General features: G+C 33.8%; 3 protein-coding genes across 5 annotated transcripts; 2 read left to right on the top strand and 1 right to left on the bottom strand.

Annotated features, from left to right (window-relative positions):
* Positions 1-231: 231 nt before the first annotated feature.
* LOC109078718 (RING finger and CHY zinc finger domain-containing protein 1-like) lies at positions 232-4,843 on the bottom strand. Of its 2 annotated transcripts, none has more exons than XM_019093925.2 (8): positions 4,752-4,843; positions 4,233-4,352; positions 3,969-4,084; positions 3,752-3,830; positions 3,565-3,668; positions 2,320-2,349; positions 1,987-2,107; positions 232-930 (listed from the first exon to the last, which is right to left on the bottom strand). In XM_019093925.2, the coding sequence occupies exons 1-8, from the start codon at positions 4,803-4,805 to the stop codon at positions 799-801; spliced, it is 756 nt and encodes a 251-aa protein (XP_018949470.1). In that variant the 5' UTR covers positions 4,806-4,843; the 3' UTR covers positions 232-798. The 2 variants fall into 2 exon arrangements, with proteins under 2 accessions (XP_018949470.1, XP_042608514.1); XM_042752580.1 differs by lacking the exon at positions 4,752-4,843 and adding an exon at positions 4,434-4,720.
* Positions 4,844-8,709: 3,866 nt separating this feature from the next.
* Positions 8,710-11,754, top strand: LOC109078714 (potassium voltage-gated channel subfamily V member 2-like). The gene is made up of 2 exons (XM_019093923.2): positions 8,710-10,103; positions 11,219-11,754. Exons 1-2 carry the CDS (start codon positions 8,802-8,804, stop codon positions 11,489-11,491), a joined length of 1,575 nt encoding a protein of 524 aa, XP_018949468.1. The 5' UTR covers positions 8,710-8,801; the 3' UTR covers positions 11,492-11,754.
* A 4,076-nt stretch (positions 11,755-15,830) lies between these two features.
* LOC109078716 (ATP synthase subunit e, mitochondrial-like) lies at positions 15,831-17,084 on the top strand. Of its 2 annotated transcripts, none has more exons than XM_042752554.1 (5): positions 15,831-15,989; positions 16,204-16,258; positions 16,651-16,706; positions 16,779-16,821; positions 16,855-17,084. In XM_042752554.1, the coding sequence occupies exons 1-5, from the start codon at positions 15,954-15,956 to the stop codon at positions 16,893-16,895; spliced, it is 231 nt and encodes a 76-aa protein (XP_042608488.1). In that variant the 5' UTR covers positions 15,831-15,953; the 3' UTR covers positions 16,896-17,084. The 2 variants fall into 2 exon arrangements, with proteins under 2 accessions (XP_042608488.1, XP_042608494.1); XM_042752560.1 differs by having other exon boundaries at positions 16,651-16,715; positions 16,788-16,821.
* The last annotated feature ends 5,018 nt before the right edge of the window (positions 17,085-22,102 follow it).

Genomic DNA, 22,102 nt, shown 5'->3' with positions numbered 1-22,102 from the left:
GCTGGTGTGGATGCTAATATAGTTATCTTTATAGTTATCATTCTTGGTGTGAACGGGCCTTTAGAAATATCATCAATTTCTGGAATCATACTCAACGAATTAATTAAAAAAAGCAAGAATTACAGAGAACGAGATTCCTTCTAGAAGACAAGCTTAAAGAACCATTGAGAAAATAAGAACCTAATTAAATTATTAATTATTAAAGATTATAAAAAAAAAAAAAACATAATATGCAATGTGATCAATTCATTTTATTTCTGTAATACAATGTTTGTTTCTTGTCCAGCATTAATCAATAAATAGAATTAAATCATTTTAAAATAAACAAAAGTTCGGCGATGATGTCCACTGGCCCTGAATGATTATCAGAGCGCATGCTGATACATTATATTATGGATACCTTTCCTTAATATAAACCAAAAATGCTCTTGATAGATATTGAGGATTCAGTCAACAAAGCAGACTATCCTCTCAGCACAGGATTATCTTTAACATTCTTTACGACAAAATGAATGTGGAATAGTCAAGAAATATGAGATATGAAATATGATAATATAAGTTGTGAATCTTACACACCTGACTCTGAACAGCTAGTTTCCATGACAGAAAATTAAAGAAGCCTCAAATATGCTCTTATCCTTTTTAATCAAGCAAGAACAATTAGAGCAGTTGTACAGAAATGTTGTATTTCTATATATCAGTTCTGTAAAAGCTTAACTGAGAGATGATTTCTGAGCCTAAACGTCACTCGTGGTGCTCTGTGTTGGGCTCTTCTTCAGGCGGCGGCTCCTCAGACCATCATGTGTTTACAGCAGGGGCCGCGATCAGCCCGCCGTACTGCGCCGTGTTGTAAGAGCCACAGGAGCTGCATTTCAGGCCCAACACGTGGAAGGAGACAGTGCAGTGAGCCTGGCAGTCATTGCATATGATCTGTGAACATGAAAATAAAGTGTAGCAGACCTGTGAGGCGAATCTCACAAGAACAGATCATATTTCACTGTAACATCAAAGGAAAAAAATAAGAAATTATTCAAATGATTATTAAAATAAAAAAAAGAATACTTCTACATAAATAAAAGGTAACCAAATGAATAAATGAAACCAGATTTAGGGACATTTATGATTGCGACCCACACTTTTTTGTCATTCCCAATAATTGTATCTATTATTCTAATTTGTGTAAAACAGTAAAAAGTATGTCATTAAAAGGGATTAATGACAAAATTTTCATTTTGGGGTGGAGTATCCCTTTAACTGTCATGGGGAAAAAAAATATAGTCCCACAAGAGGTGTAATTTTATTTTGCAAGATATTAAAAAACTAATTATTAACATAACTATAAATAAAACTACATAATTATAGAAAATTACTTATGAAATATGACCTAGAAAAGTCAGGTTTAGTCAGGTACCTAAAGCTATTATAACTCATTTTTGATAATTGAAATAAAGCTGAAATAAAATGATAATAAATACTATATGAAACGCTCAATTTAAAATTAGAAAAATTGCCATGGCGACAAACTGAAATAAGCTAAAATAACTAAAATTACTAAAACTAAAATAAACTGAAAATAAAAGTTAAATAGAAATGTTTAAAAAAGACAAAAGCCCTAAAATTAAACTTAAATTAAAATGAAAAATATAAAAAAGCTTATTCAGTACATTAATAAATACTATAAAAGTATATAAATAGTTCTAAAATAAGACAGAAAGAGATTCACTTTATAAATTGAAAAAGAAAAAAAAAAAATAAATAAACTACTGCGGCCACATGCTGTAGGCTAAAATAATCATTCTGAGCTTCACTGTAAAATGACCAAAGTATATATAACCACATCCGAGCTGAACCTTTGGCATTTTACAACTGCAGGATATGAGCACATCTCACATTCAATTCTGCTTGTGTCTGCATTGCTCCTCATTTGAATGTTCATTTAGATAGTGTGTGTGCTAAGTGAATACATGTAAATGACGGCTCTGTTACCTTGACTGTAGTGTCCCGGTACTCTGTGGGCATGGGAGACTGGGCAATTTCCTTATCTTGATCTTCCCAGAACTCCTTCATGTTGAAGGCCGAATGCATGCACAGAGGACAGCGGTAAGCACTGCGGGACAGACAACATGAACTCACCTCTCAACTTTAAAACATTACGAGGTTCATGGAGTGCAGTGAGGATCAGAACACGTACACACAGCTCAGATCAGTGACACTTCTTAAGTTAATGGAAATGTCAGCATAAATCTATGCAGAATTAGCAGCATAAGAAGTCATAAGAAATCATTAATTCAACAGTCACAAAAAAACATCATTCCTTACCCAGTTATGCACATGTCATCAAAGCATGTTCTGCAAGCAAAAAAAAAAAAAGTGTTTTTACATTAAATCATATTCATTTGATGACACATGGGTCAGGGCACCAGATGGTACACACACAGTGATCTTAAACATAGGATTTAAGTTTGGGATAAGTAAGATTTGTAATGTTTTTTTAAAGAAGTCTCTTCTGCTCATCATGGCTGCATTTATTTGATCAGAAATAGAGAAAAATTAAATTTTTTGAAATATTATTTCAATTTGAAATAATGGTTTTCTACTTTTTATATACTTTAAAATCTGATTTATTCCTATGATGCAAAGCTGAATTTTCATAAGCATCATTACCCCAGTCTTTAGTGTCACATGATCCTTCAAAAATCATTGCTTTTTTTTTGGAACCTGTGATACTTTTTTTCAGGATTCTTTGATGAATAAAAAGTAAAAAAACAACAGCATTTATCCAAAATAGGAATCTTTTGTAACAATATACACAACCATTCATAAGTTTGGGGTCAGTATTTTTTTCTTTTTTAAAGAGATTTTTATTCAGCAAGGATGTGATAAATTAATAAAAAGTGATAATAAAGACTCATATTGTTAGAAAAGATTTCTATTTTAAATAAATGCTGTTCTTTTTAAGTTTATTCAATCCAGAAAAAAGTATCACAGTTTCCAATATATATGTAATTATATTATATAAGCAGCACAACTGTTTCCAACATTGATAAATCAGCATATTGGAAGGATTTCTAAAAGATCATGTGACTCTGAAGACTGGAATAATGATGATGAAAATTCAGCTTTGATCAGATTTTATTTTAAAGTATATCAAAATAGAAAAACATCATTTTAAATGGTAATATTTTACAATACCAGTGGGGGTTTTTTTCTGTATTTTTGGTCAAATAAATGCAGCCATGATGAACAGAAGAGGCTTCTTTAAAAACATTACAAAATTTAAGGATCCCAAACATCTGAACAGCAGTGTATATCTTCATTTTGCATATCAAGTAAATGTATCTTGATTTAAGGATGTTAAGATATTTGTATTGGGGGAAAAAAGAGAGAAAAAATATAAGCATGCAATGACTATGAATTTAAGACTTTCTGCTTCGATTAGTGAAAGAGTGAATTAAGACTTTTTAAGACGCGCAAAAACCCAGATTTGACATTTTTCAGTCAAAAAATGTAGTGAAGTGTGTCTAAACGGGTAGTGAATATTACTAGTAATAATCAAACACTCACTTGTGTAGCAGATGACCGCAGGGGAGCACATGAGCCCCTATTCTGGACGTGTGGATGTCCTCCATACATACAGGGCAGTTCTGCCTAGAGACATTCTCCACACACTGAAACAGCAAGCCCTGATTAATATTTCACCACTAACAACACAACGATCAAGAAATGTTCAAGAGTCCGGAGGAGACATTACCTTGTGATTATCTTTAAGATCAGTGGCTAAACATAAATTGCACTTCGTACAGTGGAAGTATTTCTCTTTTGGACCAATTCTGAAGGTAACGGAGGAGAAGAATCTTACTCAAAGTATTGCTGTGGCTGAATAATGAAGACACCTCTAATTTATACATTGTTTTTGCATGTTTCACTTGTTCATTTGCTAAATTATTAAATGCAAATGTCATACAAACCTGCATATCCCGCAGGGCTGGCAGTGGTACTGCTTCTTGTCTTTATCGAACAGATGGCAAACGTCACAGTAATACTCCCCAAACTTCACGTCACATTCTTTACATGTCTGCTGAGCCTAAAAAACAAAGGATGCACAAGAGCTTTAAATATTATCAGAGAAATATGCATTAAGAAAAAGACTATTTACAGGTTTTGTGAGATTCATCCAAGCAAAGTCTAACTTAGTTTGTTTAGAACTTAAAATAGCTTAAACATGACTTCACCTCTTGAATAGTACTGCATGCTGCACATCTGACCTCTCGGACCTTAAAGCGGTCCAGCTGATGCTTCTCTTCACCATCATGACAGAGTCTGCAAACATAAAACTTCCCACAGCAGGGCGCCTACAGAGAGAGACAGAGCACAAACCAATGCACGCGCACCACTGTACTGCACACTGTGTGTTAAAGCCAGAACATCACTGCCATCAAACACGCTGCAGGAACAAATCCATCAACTGTTCATTTCTTTGTCCCTAGCGAGCACAGCGTCGAGTCTAAACTAACATATCGAATCTGTTGCATTTAAGCCAACACTAATTCGATTTTACATCAAAAAACTAATCTTATACTGAACATAAAAACCTGTCAATAGGTCCTCAGTGATGTATATTCCCTTCAGTTAGCTAGTAGGCTAATCAGATTGGTTTAAAGAACGCGTTTAGCCAAATAACCGAGCTAACTTTTAGATATCGGCAAGCATGTGCGAAACACAAAGTTTACGTGTAACTACATGTCGCTCACTTTTAACAAACAGCTCCGAACGTAATGCTCACATCCGTCTGGCGTGGCGGCCATGTTTCATTTAAACTCTGGAAACCTTTATTTAAAAGTCCTTTGACATTCGTGCTCGGGGTCCTCGATCTAATCCATCGAATTACAAAAAGGAAGAAAACAAGTTCTATAAATAACATAAAAATATTTAAATAAAAAAAAACATAAGAAAAAGTTTCATAGTGAAGTTTTAATTTTACGTTTTTTTATGAAAACAGAATATTTTTGAAGATACTAATCCCTGTAAAGTGAAATCTACTTGATGTCTACTCCCAATTAAATGAAATATGTAGAACTGCATTATATTTCCTGACCATATACATGGGATTCGGTAAATCTATCTATCTATCTATCTATCTATCTATCTATCTATCTATCTATCTATCTATCTATCTATCTATCTATCTATCTATCTATCTATCTATCTATCTATCTATCTATCTATCTAGCTGTACTAATTGTTATAATATACTTACTTATAATAATTATAAATTTAATTTATTCCTGTAATGCAAAGCTGAATTTTCAGCATCATTACTCCAGTCTTCAGTGTCACGTGATGCTTCAGAAATCATTCTCATATGCTGATTTATTATCAGTGTTGGAAACAGTTGTGCTGCTTGTATAATATAAGCATATATATATATATATATATATATATATATATATATATATATATATATATATATATATATATATATATATATATATATATTATTTTATTTTATTAATTTATCACATCCTTGCTGAATAAAAGCATCTCTTTAAAAAATAAAGTTTTTGCAGAAAAGATAAGTGTCCAAGCTTTCGAAAAATACATATAAAGATAAAGAACCACATAGAATTGTACATTTTTTAGACAAGTTAACCAATTAAGTTTAAAAGTGTTGTTAATGGCAAACAACAACAACAAAAAAAAGCCACCATCTACTCTTTTGTCTTATATAATGTCCTCAGCTCTCTCTCAGCTTTGGACAATAAAACTCTCCCAAAAATGGAAAATGGTTCCAAGATCCCTTGGTAGCCAATTATTCGAGATATATTTAGTTTTCATGATTTTAGATTACAGTAGAAAAATGTAGATTTTAGATTAGATAAGATTAAATTGTTCACAGGTAGCTTTATAAGATATTTAATAGAATCTTTAACTGGTATATTTTCAATAGATAAGTCTATAGAATTGTGTATGAATAGAATTTCACATTTATGAAGATTTAGCTTTAGACCAGAAGATTTAGTAAATTTAGAAATACTGTACAATCCAGGGCTGTTTTAACTTGATTTTTTTATTTTAAAAATAATGCAGTGTCGTCAGGTAAGAAAGTTATCTATCAAATATTTTCAGTCCCCGAATGCTTTGATTGCTTAAAATGTGAAGTTCATCAATTAACAAATAATAATATCTTTATAAAAAAAAATTATTTAGATTTCTTTAATATCAATGAAATTATTCCAACCCAAAAACTTTCAAAGAGTGAAGTAAGAAGCCATGTTCAAAAGTATCAAAGGCTTTATAAAAATAAAACAAAATAAGAGCCCCTGAATCTATCAGGTCCGAATAGTCTAAAAGGTCAAAAATAAGACGGATATTATAACTAATATGTCTGTTTTTCATGAAGCATGTTTGCGATTCATTAATAATTTTATCTAGTCCCGATTTTAATCTTCTAGCATTTAACAATGCAATCCGTCTGTAATCCAAGAAAGTAATGGGTCTCCAATTATCAGTTTCCAAGGGATCTTCTTCTGGTTTATCAGGGAGATTGAGCCTTGTCTCATAGTTGTGGCCAGTTTCTTTATTTTAATACATTAATTAAACATTAAGAAAATTCTTCTCTTTTAAGGTCACAAAGATTTTTGAAGTCATTATTAATCAGTGGAATCAAATTTCAAGTATATTGTCAGTAAACGATTTGCAGATATCATAATTAAAGTCAGACTGGTACTATTGGAGAGACCTGAATGATGTCATGTCTGGTAAATGTCATCACATATGGGAGGAGTCTAAATTATTATGGGGGTAGAATGGTTAGTGTGACAGGGTTGAGTTCAGACTGAGAGACATCATTTTATTAAATATCTTGACATTTTTTATAAAAATATTTTTCACACAAAGGAACACAAATAAATGCTGCGGAATACATAATTGCCAAAAATTATAGACCCTGCACATTTTGTTAATAATTTGGTACAAACTCAGTGAAGTGCCTCAGTGACATGACAAAATGATTGGTGTAAGATAGAAATAAGATTTTATGATAAAAAATTATTTAAATGCAATAATTATTTTTATTTATTAAAGAGCATTCCAAAGTACTGTGAAAAGCTTTTAACACTTCATTTGGGTGAAACACCACTTTAAAAAGTTTGGGGGACTGATATATTACCGAATCCCTGGAATGACCCACATGTACATCACAAGTTATAATCTACTGTATGTATTTTTACAGGGAAGACTGGGGCTAGTTGTCACACAGTAAAGTCGTCATAAGACTTATAGCTCATCTTATTTTGACTGAAACATCTAGTTCAAAGCTTAAATTATAATTTTTTAAATTGTATTTATTTATTTTTATTTATTTATTTTTTAAGTAAAATGCATTGCAAATAACATTCGGTGAACAAATCATATATTATATGAACATTTATTATATAAAATGCCACCATTGTGGGGGTCTTGTCACAAACTGACCACAGTGACAGACGGTGGAAGCATCTAAGGTTAAAAACGTACCCATTGTCTCCCTAAATTGTTGCTTAATCTGATCTACTGTGATTTATTTAAGACCTTAAGAGTCTAAAAGCCGCTGAATGAACTTCATGTTGTAAAACTAGCTAATATGCTCAGTCAAGCACTATGTTTGTTATACAGGATTATTTTGTGTATTGATTCTATCTTGCATCCCGTGATGCTTTTATGTGAGGGGTGGGGGTTGCAATATAAAGAGATATAGGCCTAATACCCATCAAATAAAAATAGAATAGAATAGAGAAGTGCATATGGGTTATTTCTGAATAAGTGATAATCTAACAAAGGGCACAAGTTACTGAATAAATATTTATTCTTTCATTATTTAATTTTTTAATTTTTAAAAAATTTTTTTAAAGAACAATAGATAATTGCCTCAGTAATTAAATTTAACAACACACTCTTTTGACAATTCATAACAATTTTTGTGAATTATTGGCTAATTTGTATGAATTTAGGGGTGGGGTAAGGGTGGACTTTCATGCTAAATTTTTTTCTAAAGATCCTGTGTTCCATCGGATTCACATAGTATGAATAAATATCAAATCTCCACATCGTTAAATAGGTATGTTTTCTCATGAGATTAGGTTGGAACTTAAGGCTTGAAAGTCTTAGTGACCCGGTTACCTTAAGTGACTTTATCTGGCATTATCTGTCCTGCTCTTTCCATTGTTTACAAAGCTAGATTCAAGTCCACCATATGTTTTTACTGTACTTTTGATCAAATAAACAGCATGGTTAGCCTTAAATAAAAAATAAAAAATCTTAATTACTCCAAACTCGCTCTCTCTCTCTCTCTCTTTAATGCCTAGTATCCTAGTTTCATTCATGAATATCTTCACGCCCACTAATTTCTTTGTCTGTTTGGGTGCTTGTTTAAATCTTACGATCATTATCCTGTAGTAAATATGGCACTCCATTTCTAACTTCTGTGGCTTAAGAGCCTCTAGTTTAGAATAAGTTTTTAATATATTGGGTGTTGAAGGGGGTTTTAGATTATTATGTTGTTTTGTATGTGGATTTATTTTTCTAAATTTTGTGGGTTTTGCATTTCAAAGAACTCAAAGCAGACGTAACAAACAAGCAAAAGCTTAAAGGATCATTAGTTGAACTCTTAGCTCCTTATAGAGAGCATTAGACCACTGGCGCTGCCTCCTGCTTGCCTCTTTACACTTAAATAGGGTAGATTTAACATCAGTAAAGCTCTGAGATTTACAGGTGTACGGTACACTAGCTATCCTCCTCGAGGAGGATAGCTGAGGACCGAAAGGATGTTCAACTTTCAGAGAAACAGGAGACAGAGCCTCTTTCCCAACTGCAAACTAGCAACCTCTGAGTCAACAGACGACGCTGTTCCGTTCGCTAAACAGTGTTTGTTAAAACAGTGGAGCTCTTTAGGTGAACTACAGCCGGATATCTATGAAATCTTTGGTGATGATGAGGAGGTTGAGAAGCATTCGGAACCAACACTGTGGTTTGCAAACGCATCACCCAGCAGGGATTGCATGCTTAACCTCAACGTTGGTGGAAAGTCCTACCGCATCACCTACAAAATGGCAGCAAGATACCCGCAGAGCAGAATCGGCCGTCTGGCAACCTATACAGACCTCAACATGAAGTTGAACCTCTGTGACGACTACGTTGTGAAGGACAACGAGTATTTCTTCGACCGAGATCCAGACATCTTCAACAGCATCTTCAACTTCTACAGGACCGGGGTGCTGTGGATCAAGGAAGAGCTTTGTCCGAGGAACTTCTTGGAAGAGATCAATTACTGGGGTGTTCGGATCAAATACTCGCAACGGTGCTGTCGGATCCTGCTCGAGGAGAAACACGACGAGTTGTGCGAACAGCTCAAGGTTCAGAAGGAACTGGAGGTGGAGGTGGAATTCGAAGAAAACGAGGAGGCGTTTGATAACATGTTCCTCGGCGAGACGAGGCGCTCACTTTGGAGCTTCATGGAGAAACCGTTCTCCTCGATACCGGCGAAACTAATGGCGGTCGCCTCGAGTATGTTTGTGCTGGTGTCACTGGTTACGATGACTTTGACTACAGTAGATGAAATGGAGAACATGGCATCTACTAACGAGTTTAGCGGAAAGACAAATGGAGAGTTTGTAGAGACTCTGTGCATAACCTTCTTCACCTCTGAGTACCTGTTGCGTCTAGTTTCAACCCCAGATATCGGTCGCTTTGTTAAGAGCATTCTGAACACGGTTGACCTCATGGCCATCCTGCCTCAGTTTTTCCAATTTGCACTTGAAAGCATTGAGACCTTTGGTTCTAGGAAACAAACCACTGACATGGAGACTGTTGGTCAAGTGAGCAAGGTGGGACAAGTGTTACGAATCATGCGACTCATGCGTATTTTTCGGGTTCTGAAACTGGCGCGACACTCGACGGGGCTCAGAGCATTTGGCTTCACGTTGAGGCAGTGTTACCAGCAGGTGGGATGTCTCTTCCTCTTTATCGGCATGGGGATCTTCGCATTCTCCGCCATGGTTTATTCTGTTGAACACGATGTCCCTCATACCAAATTCATCAGTATTCCACATTCTTGGTGGTGGGCATCTGTAAGTCAACTTTATTTCTATTAATCATGCAGATATGATATAGTTGGTGTTGAATTTAGTTGAATTACTCACTCTCATATCTTTTAAAACAAGTTTTACTCTCTTTTTCCTGTGGAAAAACACAAAAGGAGATATTTTAAAAAGTGGTGGGTTCTGGAAGTAAAATACCATTAATTTTCTCTATAGGGGAATTGGTTTTGAACAATTGCAAACCTTTAAAGAAAGACCAACTGTGAGCTCCAAGGTTATTAATTAATGGTATATGCTAATGTTGAAGCGATCGGTATACATTATCCCAACAAATTTTATAATTTCATTTTTTATTAAAAATAATCACGTTTAAGAGTGGAATTCCTCATGAAAAACTACTTTACCCATAATTCTGCAGATAAATCTCTAGCAATCAAAGAATCGTGACAAGCAAATCGCACCAAAATAATTGCCACTCCCATGAAGCATTCTGTTTGACATTATTAAGTCAGTATAATATGCGGATAATTGCCACTCCCATGAGTGTGTATATAAAATATGAATTATATATATATATATATATATATATATATATATATATATATATATATATATATATATATATATATATAATATATAAATATAGTTTTAGTGTAACATAATCATTCCAATATGCTCAGTCTTTTGGTCCAATTTTCAAATACTTCTTTACTTCGAAACAAAGTATGCAGTGTTTGGTTCATATAACTCCTTAACAAAGACATTTGCAACCCCATGGGAAGAATTATTGGGAAAAATAATTCCAAGGCTGCTAGAAAGGCTAAATAGGCATTGTTGCATTCAACAGCACAATTTCCAAGCTGCTCTTTTCCATAACACTGAAAGTGAATGGTGAAGTTTCAAGTTTCTCACACAAAGCTATTATACATCTTCAGACTTGGAAAATCAAGAAAAGTCTTTTGAACTACTTTAATGATGTTTTTGTGCTTTACCACTTATGGACTCCATGCACTTTCTGCTAAACCTCTCCATATGTTTTCTATGTAAGAAAGAAACTCATAGGGGTTTGGGAAAGTCACATAAGGTTGGGTAAATGATGAGAGAATTATAATTTTGATCAGTTTATCAATATTTTCTCATTCCAGGTTAGCATCTCTACTGTAGGATATGGTGACATGTGTCCAGAGACCCTTTTGGGGCGGATATTTGCCTTTGGCTGCATTTCCTTTGGGATCATTTTGAATGGCCTTCCTATCTCCATGCTCTTTAATAAGTTCTCTGATTACTATGCCAAACTGAAGTCTCATGAATATACTTCCAACATGAAGAACAGAGGGAAGGTTAACTTCATCCTGAGAGCCAAGAAGAAACTCACAGTGTGTGGCTGCATTGAAACTAATGACACTAATGTTTTGTAGACACTAGTGAAATCGATTGTTGGCATTGTTAAGATGTACTGAATCTTGTCTGAATGAGATCATTTTCTAAAAAGCCTCTTATCTAAAAGTGCCAAGTGAAATTTTAAAACACAAGTTATAAGTAACACTGATTTAAATTATCAAGTGGTACATACTTACAGTCTGTTATTCCTCACCTCTTGTTCCTTGTGATTTATCGATTGTTTAGTTTTCATGGCATGAATAAATATACTTTGACAATAAAGTTATACAACAGCAGTAAAGTAGCCTACATTTTAATGTTTGGACATCATGTTTTTTTTCTTCTAATTTTCGTCTGGTTGAAGATTCACATTTAGCCACATAACACTGATGCTAGCCTGCATTATCCTAACCTAGCCTTTTGAACTTGACCTGACTGAGAACAAAAATAGAATTAATCTAATTTATAGAGTTCCCATTAGTGTCCAGTTAACTGAATTAACACTGTATTTAGCAACCAAAGACCCAGCGATGCCTTATTTGTTCTCAGCAGTTCCAATGTTTTTGTTCTTTGAGACCATAAAAGCCTTTGTGTCCAGTTCAATTTCAAGTAATTTTCAGTTCATTTTTCAAAACACTTCTTGTTCCAAATGTATGGAGTCAATTCAATGCCACATATATTCGCAAAATAACTGAAGTTTTGAAAAAGAAAATGAAAGTATTGAGAAAGAAATAAATGTGCTTTTTGCAAACAAAAATAATGAATTGCAAAAGAAAAGAAAGTATTGTGAGAAAAAGGTTTTGCAAACAAAAATAAAGAATTGCAAAATATAAATGAAACAGAACAAAAGCAATGATTTTGCAACATATTTTCCATGGCCATAGCTACTAATTTATTTGCAGTGCTGCTTTTGTTTTAGTCAAGTGTGAGTTTGCGATACAGTTTTTTCCCTTTGAACTTCACTTTTCTGTGCATTTTACTTTCTGGCAATAGGTGTGTTCAACTTGAAGTGGCGCTGCGCAGATCGTTGGGCATATGACATCAAAGTACCGTGAGAGCAATTTGAAAGCATAAGGAGCGTCTGCACTCTAGAGCTCTCATGGTACTTTGATGTCATACAGTGATCGGTATGTGCAGCGCTGATTCAAGTTGAACACACTTATTAGGCTTGTTCGAGATGCGTTGGTGCTGCACAGACAGATCGGAGTATAACATCAAAGTACTAAGAGAGTGATTAGTGAGCAGATGACTCTTTAAGCTTTTGAATCACACTCGCGGTACCTTGATGTCATTCGGTCGGACTGCGCAGCACCAATGCATCTCAAAAAAGCCTATTGTTTTGTAAAGGGGGTGGAGTCAAGGGACTGGGGCGTGTACAACAGGCCTGGACATGTCTCTCTGGAATTTATGTTATCGGCCTGAGAACCATATCACAACTGATCAAGGCACCATCGTTTAGCAGAGGCATGTGAATGGATTGTTTTTCTTTTATTAAATCATGCAGAAACGTGAAGCCCAAAGGGAAAAAACAGTATCGCGAGCTCACACTTGACTGAAGCACAAAATAAAAGCAGCATTACAAATAAATTATTAGCTACGGTTAATTAATTTATGCAAAATAAATTACACTCAGATTACATTGGCCATGGAATTGTGAAATCATTGATTTTGTAGGGAGCCCCTAAAGGGACCTTTGCAAAAATTAAAAATATACAGACTTTCACATGCTCACAAGAAACTTTTGTGTGTGCACGAGAAACTGACGCATGCTCACAAGAAACCTTTGCATACACGCGAGAAATTATCACGTGCTCACGAGAAAATTTTGCGTGTACACGAGAAACATTTTGCAAGCTCATGGTTTACAGTTTCTGGTTGCGTCACTCTCTGCTGTCTAACAACGAAGCTAACAAAAGCATGGATATGGCATTATTTTATTGTCAAATGTCGAGAGCACACTGTTGTAGCGCGAAAATGCATTGCTATGATGAGCGAACGCCAATCTCTCTGCTCACATGTGGATTTCCTTTGCTCTCGCACTAAACCGGATGTGCGCTCTCAGATATGCGCTGCCCAGAGAGTGTGCACGCACATAAAACGTGTCCATCGCAAAAGCAAATCTATGCTGTCGCTCAAAGTGTGCCTGTGTGCGCGCTCACACTGTGTCCTTTGCACTTACAAATCTCTCTGTGCTCTTGAACTAGAAATTAATTATTTTCTCACCTGGATTAAAGGTTGTCAATAGTTATCAACCAATCAGACTTCCACGACTGACCGAATAAAATGCCTCGTGAAATCTAATTAGCTGAAAATCTTTTGACAATCAAAGATGTATCTTTAATTTTGTTACAATTTAATATGTAGTCATATTAATCAAAAGTATATTAGAAATGCCTGGGATTGGGGTGCTTGGATGATTTGTGCACATAAATAACCTAGTAATCTGTCTGTCTAACTGGTTGGTCAAACCCCCCTGAGCGATTTATCTAAAAACAACATATAGCCTATATGGCTTTTAAGACACACTGCATATAAAAGATCAATGTTATGTCAGATTATGTCAGATACCTATGTGAATTTAAAATCAGTGCAATGAATTCTCAATCTTTACAATGATGTCAATAATAAGTAACAATTATAATGTTTCCTATCAAGTCAACATCAAATGCAAAATGTAAATGATGCACAAGATATAACACGATAACTGCTGTGATAGAATTACTGTTTGGACATTTATTGGGAGTTTTTTTCATCCAGAGTTTGTTTTCAGTTCTGATTTTAGTTAGATTTCTTTTCATGAAAACCCACTTCATATTAGCTACAGAGGTGCAGTTCCCTCTCAGCCAATTAGATTTCACGTAGCATTTTCATCGGTCAGTCGTGGAAGTCTGATTGGTTGATAACTTTTGAAAAGGTTTAGTCCATGAAAATAATTCATTTCCAGTGCAGAGAACACTGTTTGAGCACGCACACATGCACACTTTGAGTGAGAGCAGAGATTCGTGATTGCAATGGACACGTTTTAAAGGGGTCCTATTATGCTCTTTTACAAAGTCTTGATTTTGTTTTGGGGGTTTACTAGAACAGGCTCTCATACTAGGTTGTTCGAAAAACACATTATTTTTCACATATTTTACATTATTACAATACCTCTCTCCCAGTCTGGTATGAACGGCTCGAATAGTTCCTGTATCAAATCAAAGGCCTGCCTTCTGGAATACGAGGTGTGCTGTGATTGGTTAGCTGGGCCAATGTGTGCTGTGATTGGTTAGTTGGGCCAGTGTGTGTTGTGATTGACAGCACTCGTTGCCTGGTCGGGAAATGTCCTGCCTCTTACCATAGCTGCCTGCTGCAAGCTTCAGTTTAAATATTGCGTCAAAATCAAAACAATTTGAGTGCGATTTAAACCTGGATGATTGTAACCACTCTAAGCTCGTCTGTCCTTGGAAAGATAGCGTGTCTCCGACATAGTGATGACACTCGTTGTCTTCTTTAGTGCAGCTCAACCAGGTCTCGTCCCATTCATCTGTATTTGTGATGTCACAAATCTCGGAAAATATTTGTTGTAGTCCAAACGAGTCATTCGCTGTAGTTTTTGAAAAGTGATTTCTGTTAAATAAAATATCTCCTTTTGAATTGGACTTTGAGCTTTGTAACTTTGTAGATCTTTTTTATGCTCAAACAGCAACATTACAGACTAACTAAAGTTGATAAAGTGAAAATGCATAATAGCTCCCCTTTAAGTGCGTGCACACTCTCTGGGTGAGAACAGCATATATCTGAGAGGGCGCCTCTGGTTTTGTGCGAGAGCAAAGGAAATCCGTGTCTAAGCGGAGATATTCGCGCTCGCGCATCATATTAATGTTCTTTCACACTACAACAGTGCGCTCTCGACATTTGTCAGTAAAATAATGCTAATATAAAATACTTACACCAGAAATTTAAACCGGATGTGCACGCAAAACATTTCTCGTGCGGACGTGAAAGTTTCTTCTATGTATTTTTTTTTTTTTTTTGTGCAAAGGTCCCTTTAGGGGCTCCATACTTTTGCTTTCATTTATTTTGTGCAATTCTTTATTTCTGTTGCAAAAAGCACATTTATATTTTCTCAATCCTTTCAAAAAATTATTTTCTTTTCCAATACTTTGATTCTTTTGCGCATATATGTGGCATCCAATTGACTCCATACTAAGGAGTTCAAAATATTGACAATAAACTCCCAAGATGTTTGTATCATAAACGAGGAAGAAACCTTAGTGGGGAGGAACATCCTCTCTCGTGATACATTTTAGATACACGTATATTTATAATATTACACTATTTAGAAATGAATTAATTAATAATCGAAATGAATGACGAACCTCGTCGATGACCGCGCAATTGCGCTCCAGGCCTGAAGGGGTGCTGTGACGTCACTGCGCTCATAAGCGTCACTTCTTCTTCTCGTACTAGCGCTTCTCTGACCTCTGCAGACCGAGTGCGGTCCTGAACGCCAAGGAAATGGTTCCTCCAGTGCAAGTGTCACCGCTGATTAAGGTTTGTATGCACAAATCCATTATTCTGGATGTTTACGACTGAGATTAAACTGCAAAAAGGCGCCTCTGTCCCTCATTTCCGTCGTGCTTCTCTCAGAAGTCAGCGCGGACTGATGTGTTGACATGGCCTGCATGCTGAAAGTCAAGATATTTTATTAATTTTTTTTTTGTTAATAGAATTGTGTTTTGTTTATTAGATTTATGTTGTCTTTCAGACAGCTAGATGGTCTGCATTGATCGTTGGTATTATCTACGGAAAGTTCAGATATGGTAAGAACCAGCAAGTTGATCTGAAATATTGTGACTGCTGTACAAATATGTTCTAACAGTCAATATCTTAAACAAACAAACACACATATTTATGTTTAAAGGTTTATTTACACATTTAAACTTATCAATTATAAAGTGCATGTTTCTGTAGTACTGAACACCTGTGACAAAAGTCCAAAATGTAAGAACTTTTATTATTATTATTATTATTATTATTATTATTGATTCCATGGCTGGAAAAAAATAACAGTTTCAATATGTCTTTTTTTTATTTTTTATTCCATGGTGGAAACAAGGTTCCAACCCAAAATGCTGCTGCATCTGTCGCTGAAAGTTTCACAATGTTTCTAAGACCTTGCATTTTAGTTGGACGCTTTTTCTTTATGCTCCAGATAATCTGAAACCAATTGCGGAGGAGGAGAGGAGAATAGAAGAGGAGGAGAAGAAGGTCCGAGAGGAGAAGGAACGCCATTGTCATAGAAGCAGCGTGGCAGAAGGTACTGGCCCTTCAGAGAAGAAGGTCCGAGAGGAGAAGGAACGCATTGCTAAGCAGCTGGCAGAAGGTACGGTTTTCTCTTGACATTTAAACAGTGAGGCTATTGTGGAGATCAATCTTGAAGTGAGCTGCCCAAAATGACACCTGTATCGTTTCTATTGTAAAGATCATGTTGTCAGTCTGGATAAAGAATAATGTTTGTATTCTGCCACTTTGGTTTTACAGTTCCCTTTTCACTGTTTTCTAATAGATCATGCCAGATTAATGCCTCAGTGTGTGAAATAATAACTGAATACATGCAAATATGTGTATAAATTTCCTCTGATCTGACACTGTTTCTTCTTTCATTGAAGATCCTCTGATTATAATGTGATGCAGATGTAAAGCTTGCGATGTAATGTTAAATATACACTGAATCAGAGTTCCACACAGTTATTATATCATCAATAAAAAGAACAATATTTTATTTAAATAAATAAATTGTTTAATCTATTTTATTAAGATTTTATTTTATCAATAAAAATAACAAAAAATAAAATATTTAATTGATTTTTATTTTATTTATTAAGATTTTATTTTACCAATAAAATAACAAAAAATAAAATATTTAATTGATTTTTATTTTATTTATTAAGATTTTATTTTACCAATAAAAATAACAAATATTAAATATTTAATTTATTTTTTATTTATTTTATTAAGATTTTATCAATAAAAATAACAAAAAATAAAATATTTATTTATTTTTTATTTTATTAAGATTTTATTTTATCAATAAAAATAACAAAATAAAATATTTAATTTATTTTTATTTTTTTTTTTATTTTTTATTAAGATTTATTATATGGTTTATTTATTTTTTTTTTATTTTTTTTATTTTGTTTTGTTTTATTAGTAAATTAAGTGCAATTAAAAAAATCGAAACTCATGTGACTTTTTCAAAATGCGGGGGGGAAACAACATGATACATATTTATGGAAAAGTAATTAAGTAATTAAAAATTTATTATATTTTGTATTTAATATTATTAAAAGTAATTCAAGATTTTGGTTAATATATCACAATATACACGTCTATCGAAAAATAATTCAAAAATTAAGACCTATTTTTTTTTTTATATAAATAAATTACAGAAAATATTTTTATTAAAGATAATGTTGACGTAATACGTCAGAATACATCAAACCTATGCAATCACATTTTTATTGAAATGAAAAGTGTTTATTGCATAGAAAGGGGTCTGCAATTGAATTTTACTTTAATTTTTTAAAAGAGTTTCAAAGAACTAGCTCTGTATAAAGAACAGCTTTACTGTATAAAGTAGCAGTTAAAAAGTTGGGAAATATAAAATTTTGAGATATAAACAGAATTACAAATTATAAACTCAGATTTGAGACATTGAGGCTGGTGGATTGCCCTCAGCAGAACTAATTCTTCCATGTGGTAGCATTAAATTAAAACTTGTCAGACACTTTCCTGTTTTGTCTACACCACACAGAACACCATGTGCAGGAATACAACACAAAAACACGGCATCTGCCAGCAACACAAGCACTACTATACAAATAGCAACATTTTCACAGACGGACACGCAGTTATTAAAACAGGTTGTGTGGTTGTCTTCCTCCAATCAATGTTATTGACCTCATAAATATGCAGATCAGAATTAAAAACTAGCTACTACACTACCAGCCAGTAAAACTTTTCTAAGAGCTTTTATTCAGCAAGGATGCATTAAACTGACCAAAAGTAACAGTTAAGACACCTTATAGAATCTTAAACTAGACAGTAATAGAATGTTACAAAAGAGTTCTATTTCAAATACATGCAGCTCTTTTGAACTTACTTTTCAATGTATTTCTAAAAAAAAAAAAATGTATTACGGTTTCCACATGGATATTAAGCAGCACTTTCAACACTGATAATAATAATAATAATAATAATAATAATAATAATAATAAATGTTTATTGAGCAGCAAATCATCATCTTAGAATGATTTCTGAATGATCATATGACACTGAAGACTGGAGTAATGATGCTGAATCAAATACATTTTACAGTATACTACATACAAATATAATTTTTTTTTATTTGCAATAATATTACACAGTATTACTGTTTTAACTGTATTTTTGATCAAATAAATGCAAACTACACATTTAACACTTCCACAAAACTTCATATATTATGTATATATACAAATGAAGTTAAGTGCAAATGAATTACATATGTCTATTTCATCCCTCAGCATGGTACAATAAAATTGCTGACTTCTATTTAACATATGTGACCCTGGACCACAAAACCAGTCTTAAGTGTCAATATTTCGAAATTGATATTTATAGATCATATCAAAGCTGAAAACGCAAGCTTTCCACTGATGTATGGTTTGTTATGATAGGACAATATTTGGCTGAGATACAACTATTTGAAAATCTGGAATCTGAGGGTGAAAAAAATCAAAATACTGAGAAAATCTTCTTTAAAATTGTCCAAATGAAGTTCTTAGCAATGCATATTACTAATCAAAAATTATGTTTTTATATATTTACGGTAGGAAATTTACAAAATATCTTCATGGAACATGATCTTTACTAAATATCCTAATGATTTTTGGCATTAAAGAAAAATTTATATTTTTGACCCATACAATGTATTTTTGGCTATTGCTACAAATATACCCCAGCGACTTAAGACTGCTTTTGTGCTCCAGGGTCACATATGAACATAAAAAATATAGCTGCAATTACAGGGCCTGAGTCTGTGGTGCCCGCATGTCACGGTCCCATGGGGTCTCAAGACACTTTTCAAAACTTGTACAACTTGGACTATTATTAACTTGAGAAGGCATCTTAAAAATGCAGCACTTGTGGCAGGATGTATCAAAACTAAAAAAAAAAAAAATGAAAAATATATATAGTTGTTTGGTCAGTTTGACATTTTTATTTATGCATTTAGCGGACGCTTATATCCAAAGTGACTTACAAAAGAGGAACAGAAGCAATTTCCTAAGGAAGGTTTTCCGAAATTTGAAACAGTAGTTTGAAAAAAAAAAAATCTAATTGTCAGTCCATTTGGAACAAAACTTATAAACAGAAACTGACTGTAAGATCCAACTTTTGAGCTGTTGGTGGCGCTGGATGGTTTGAGACCACTAATAAAATCCAATTCAAATTGATTGAGAAAGACTGACCAGGACTTCGACTCAGACAACAACAAATTATTTTTAGAACAACTTGGGACTATTATTAACTTGAGAAGGCATATTTAAAAATGCAGCACTTGTGGCAGGATGTATCAAAACAAAAAAAAAAACAAATGAAAAAAATATATAGTTGTTTGGTCAGTTTTACATTTTTATTTATGCATTTAGCGGACGCTTATATCCAAAGTGACTTACAAAAGAGGAACAGAAGCAATTTCCTAAGGAAGGTTTTCGAAATTTGAAACAGTAGTTTGAAAAAAAAAATCTAATTGTCAGTCCATTTGGAACAAAACTTATAAACAGAAACTGACTGTAAGATCAACTTTGAGCTGTTGGTGGCGCTGGATGGTTTGAGACCACTAATAAAATCAATTCAAATTGATTGAGAAAGATTGACAGAACTTCGACTCAGACAACAACAAATTATTTTTAGACGGTACCTTGGATTGACAAAGTGATGTTGTCAAAGTCGTGGTTGTTCGGCTCATTCCGACAAAGCCGAGGCCGTATTTCCCTGCACACACATACAAAACAACAGGAACAAATACAGTCAGAACTTCTGGAGCTTTGTGGTAAAGATCTGGACTAGCAAACAAAATGTTCAAAACCCACAAGAGGTGATTCATGATCTATCACAATCTAAGATATTACGACCTCAGTCTCGTACTCACATATGTGACCTTGGAACACAAAACCAGTCATAAGTGTCAATTTTTCAAATCATCTGAAAGCTGAATAAATAAGTTTTCCATTGATGTATGGTTTGTTAGGAGGACAATATTTGGCTGAGATACAACTATTTGAAAATCTGGAATCTGAGGGTGCAAAAAAATCTAAATATTGAGAAAATTGCCTTTAAAGTTATCCAAATGTAATCTTAATGCATATTACTAATAAAAATTAAGTTTTAATATATTTACGGCTGGAAATTTACAAAATATCTTCATGGAACATGATCTTTACTTAATATCCTAATGATTTTTGGCATAAAAGAAAAATCAATAATTTTGACCCATACAATGTATTTTTGGCTATTGCTACAAATATACCCCAGCGACTTAAGACTGCTTTTGTGCTCCAGGGTCACATATGTATCTTTTGGCGATCAAATAGACCAAATTCCTCCATTCAGTAACTTGTATTTTGTCCTCAGGGTCACTAAACATGTTGGACATTCTGTCCATCAGTTGAAACTCTTTAAAAAACCACTAGATCCTCTTTAACACAATGCAAATTTGTGTTAAATTAACCCTAGTGGCAGAGCACTAATTCTACAATACACAAGAATTCAAATGTGGATTTTGCTGTAATATTTAGAGAATTACCCGGCTGCAGTCCATTACGCCAGAGGAGGTCAATCAGCTGGTCTAAGTGAGTGAAGTTGTAGTGATATTCTCCACTGTAAACTCTACACGAAATTCAGAGACAAAATCTTACAGAGCACTACTTCTAGTTTACATGGAGATGAAAGTGTAACCGTGATGCATGAAGAACAGCCAAAATAAGAGACATATAACTAATGCATTTAATTAAAGATTATTTGTTACTGCACAAAAAAATGTGGAGATGAAAGTTTTTATGTGTTGTGTGATGAACGTATAGTATAGTACACTACAGTATAGTTTACATGGAGATGAAAGTGTAACATTGATGCATGAAGAACCACCAGACAAGTCTAGATATGATATTACGATTGATGAAGGAAACATACTAAGAAAACGTAATCTTATACGTAATCTTTCACAAAATCGTAATTTTAAATAGCACTGCAAGGTCACACAACAATCACAGATTTTTACACTGATAGATATAAATGCATATTAATATTAATATCTGCATATTAGAATGATTTCTGAAGGATCATGTGACACTGAAGACTGGAGTGATGATGCTGAAAATTCAGCTTTGCATCACAGGAATACATTACATTTTAAAATATATTCAAATACAAAACAGTTATTTTAAATTATAATAATATTCCACAATATTACTGTTTTACTGTATTTTTGATCATATAAATGCAGCCATGGTTAGCATTAGAAACTTCTTTAAAACACACACACACACTCCTGGAAATAATATCTTATGGAAATAGCACTGCTTACTTGCAATGTGTACTACATGGTATTCTTTACTTTGGAG

Source organism: Cyprinus carpio, chromosome A5 (assembly GCF_018340385.1).
Source record: "Cyprinus carpio isolate SPL01 chromosome A5, ASM1834038v1, whole genome shotgun sequence".
In the NCBI taxonomy this organism is placed as follows: Eukaryota; Metazoa; Chordata; class Actinopteri; order Cypriniformes; family Cyprinidae; genus Cyprinus; species Cyprinus carpio.
This window is presented reverse-complemented; position numbering and strand designations above follow the sequence as displayed.

Coding starts and splice junctions, on each gene's coding strand:
- LOC109078716 (XM_042752554.1), top strand. CDS start 15,954: ATGGTTCCTCCAGTGCAAGTGTCACCGCTGATTAAG. Junction 15,990..16,203: donor AAGTGTCACCGCTGATTAAG/GTTTGTATGCAC, acceptor GTTGTCTTTCAG/ACAGCTAGATGGTCTGCATT. Junction 16,707..16,778: donor TAGAAGAGGAGGAGAAGAAG/GTCCGAGAGGAG, acceptor TCAGAGAAGAAG/GTCCGAGAGGAGAAGGAACG.
- LOC109078714 (XM_019093923.2), top strand. CDS start 8,802: ATGTTCAACTTTCAGAGAAACAGGAGACAGAGCCTCTTTCCCAACTGC. Junction 10,104..11,218: donor ATTCTTGGTGGTGGGCATCT/GTAAGTCAACTT, acceptor TTCTCATTCCAG/GTTAGCATCTCTACTGTAGG.
- LOC109078718 (XM_019093925.2), bottom strand. CDS start 4,805: ATGGCCGCCACGCCAGACGGATGTGAGCATTACGTTCGGAGCTGTTTG. Junction 4,085..4,232: donor CATGCAGTACTATTCAAGAG/GTGAAGTCATGT, acceptor TTTGTTTTTTAG/GCTCAGCAGACATGTAAAGA. Junction 931..1,986: donor ACCGGGACACTACAGTCAAG/GTAACAGAGCCG, acceptor TCATGTTCACAG/ATCATATGCAATGACTGCCA.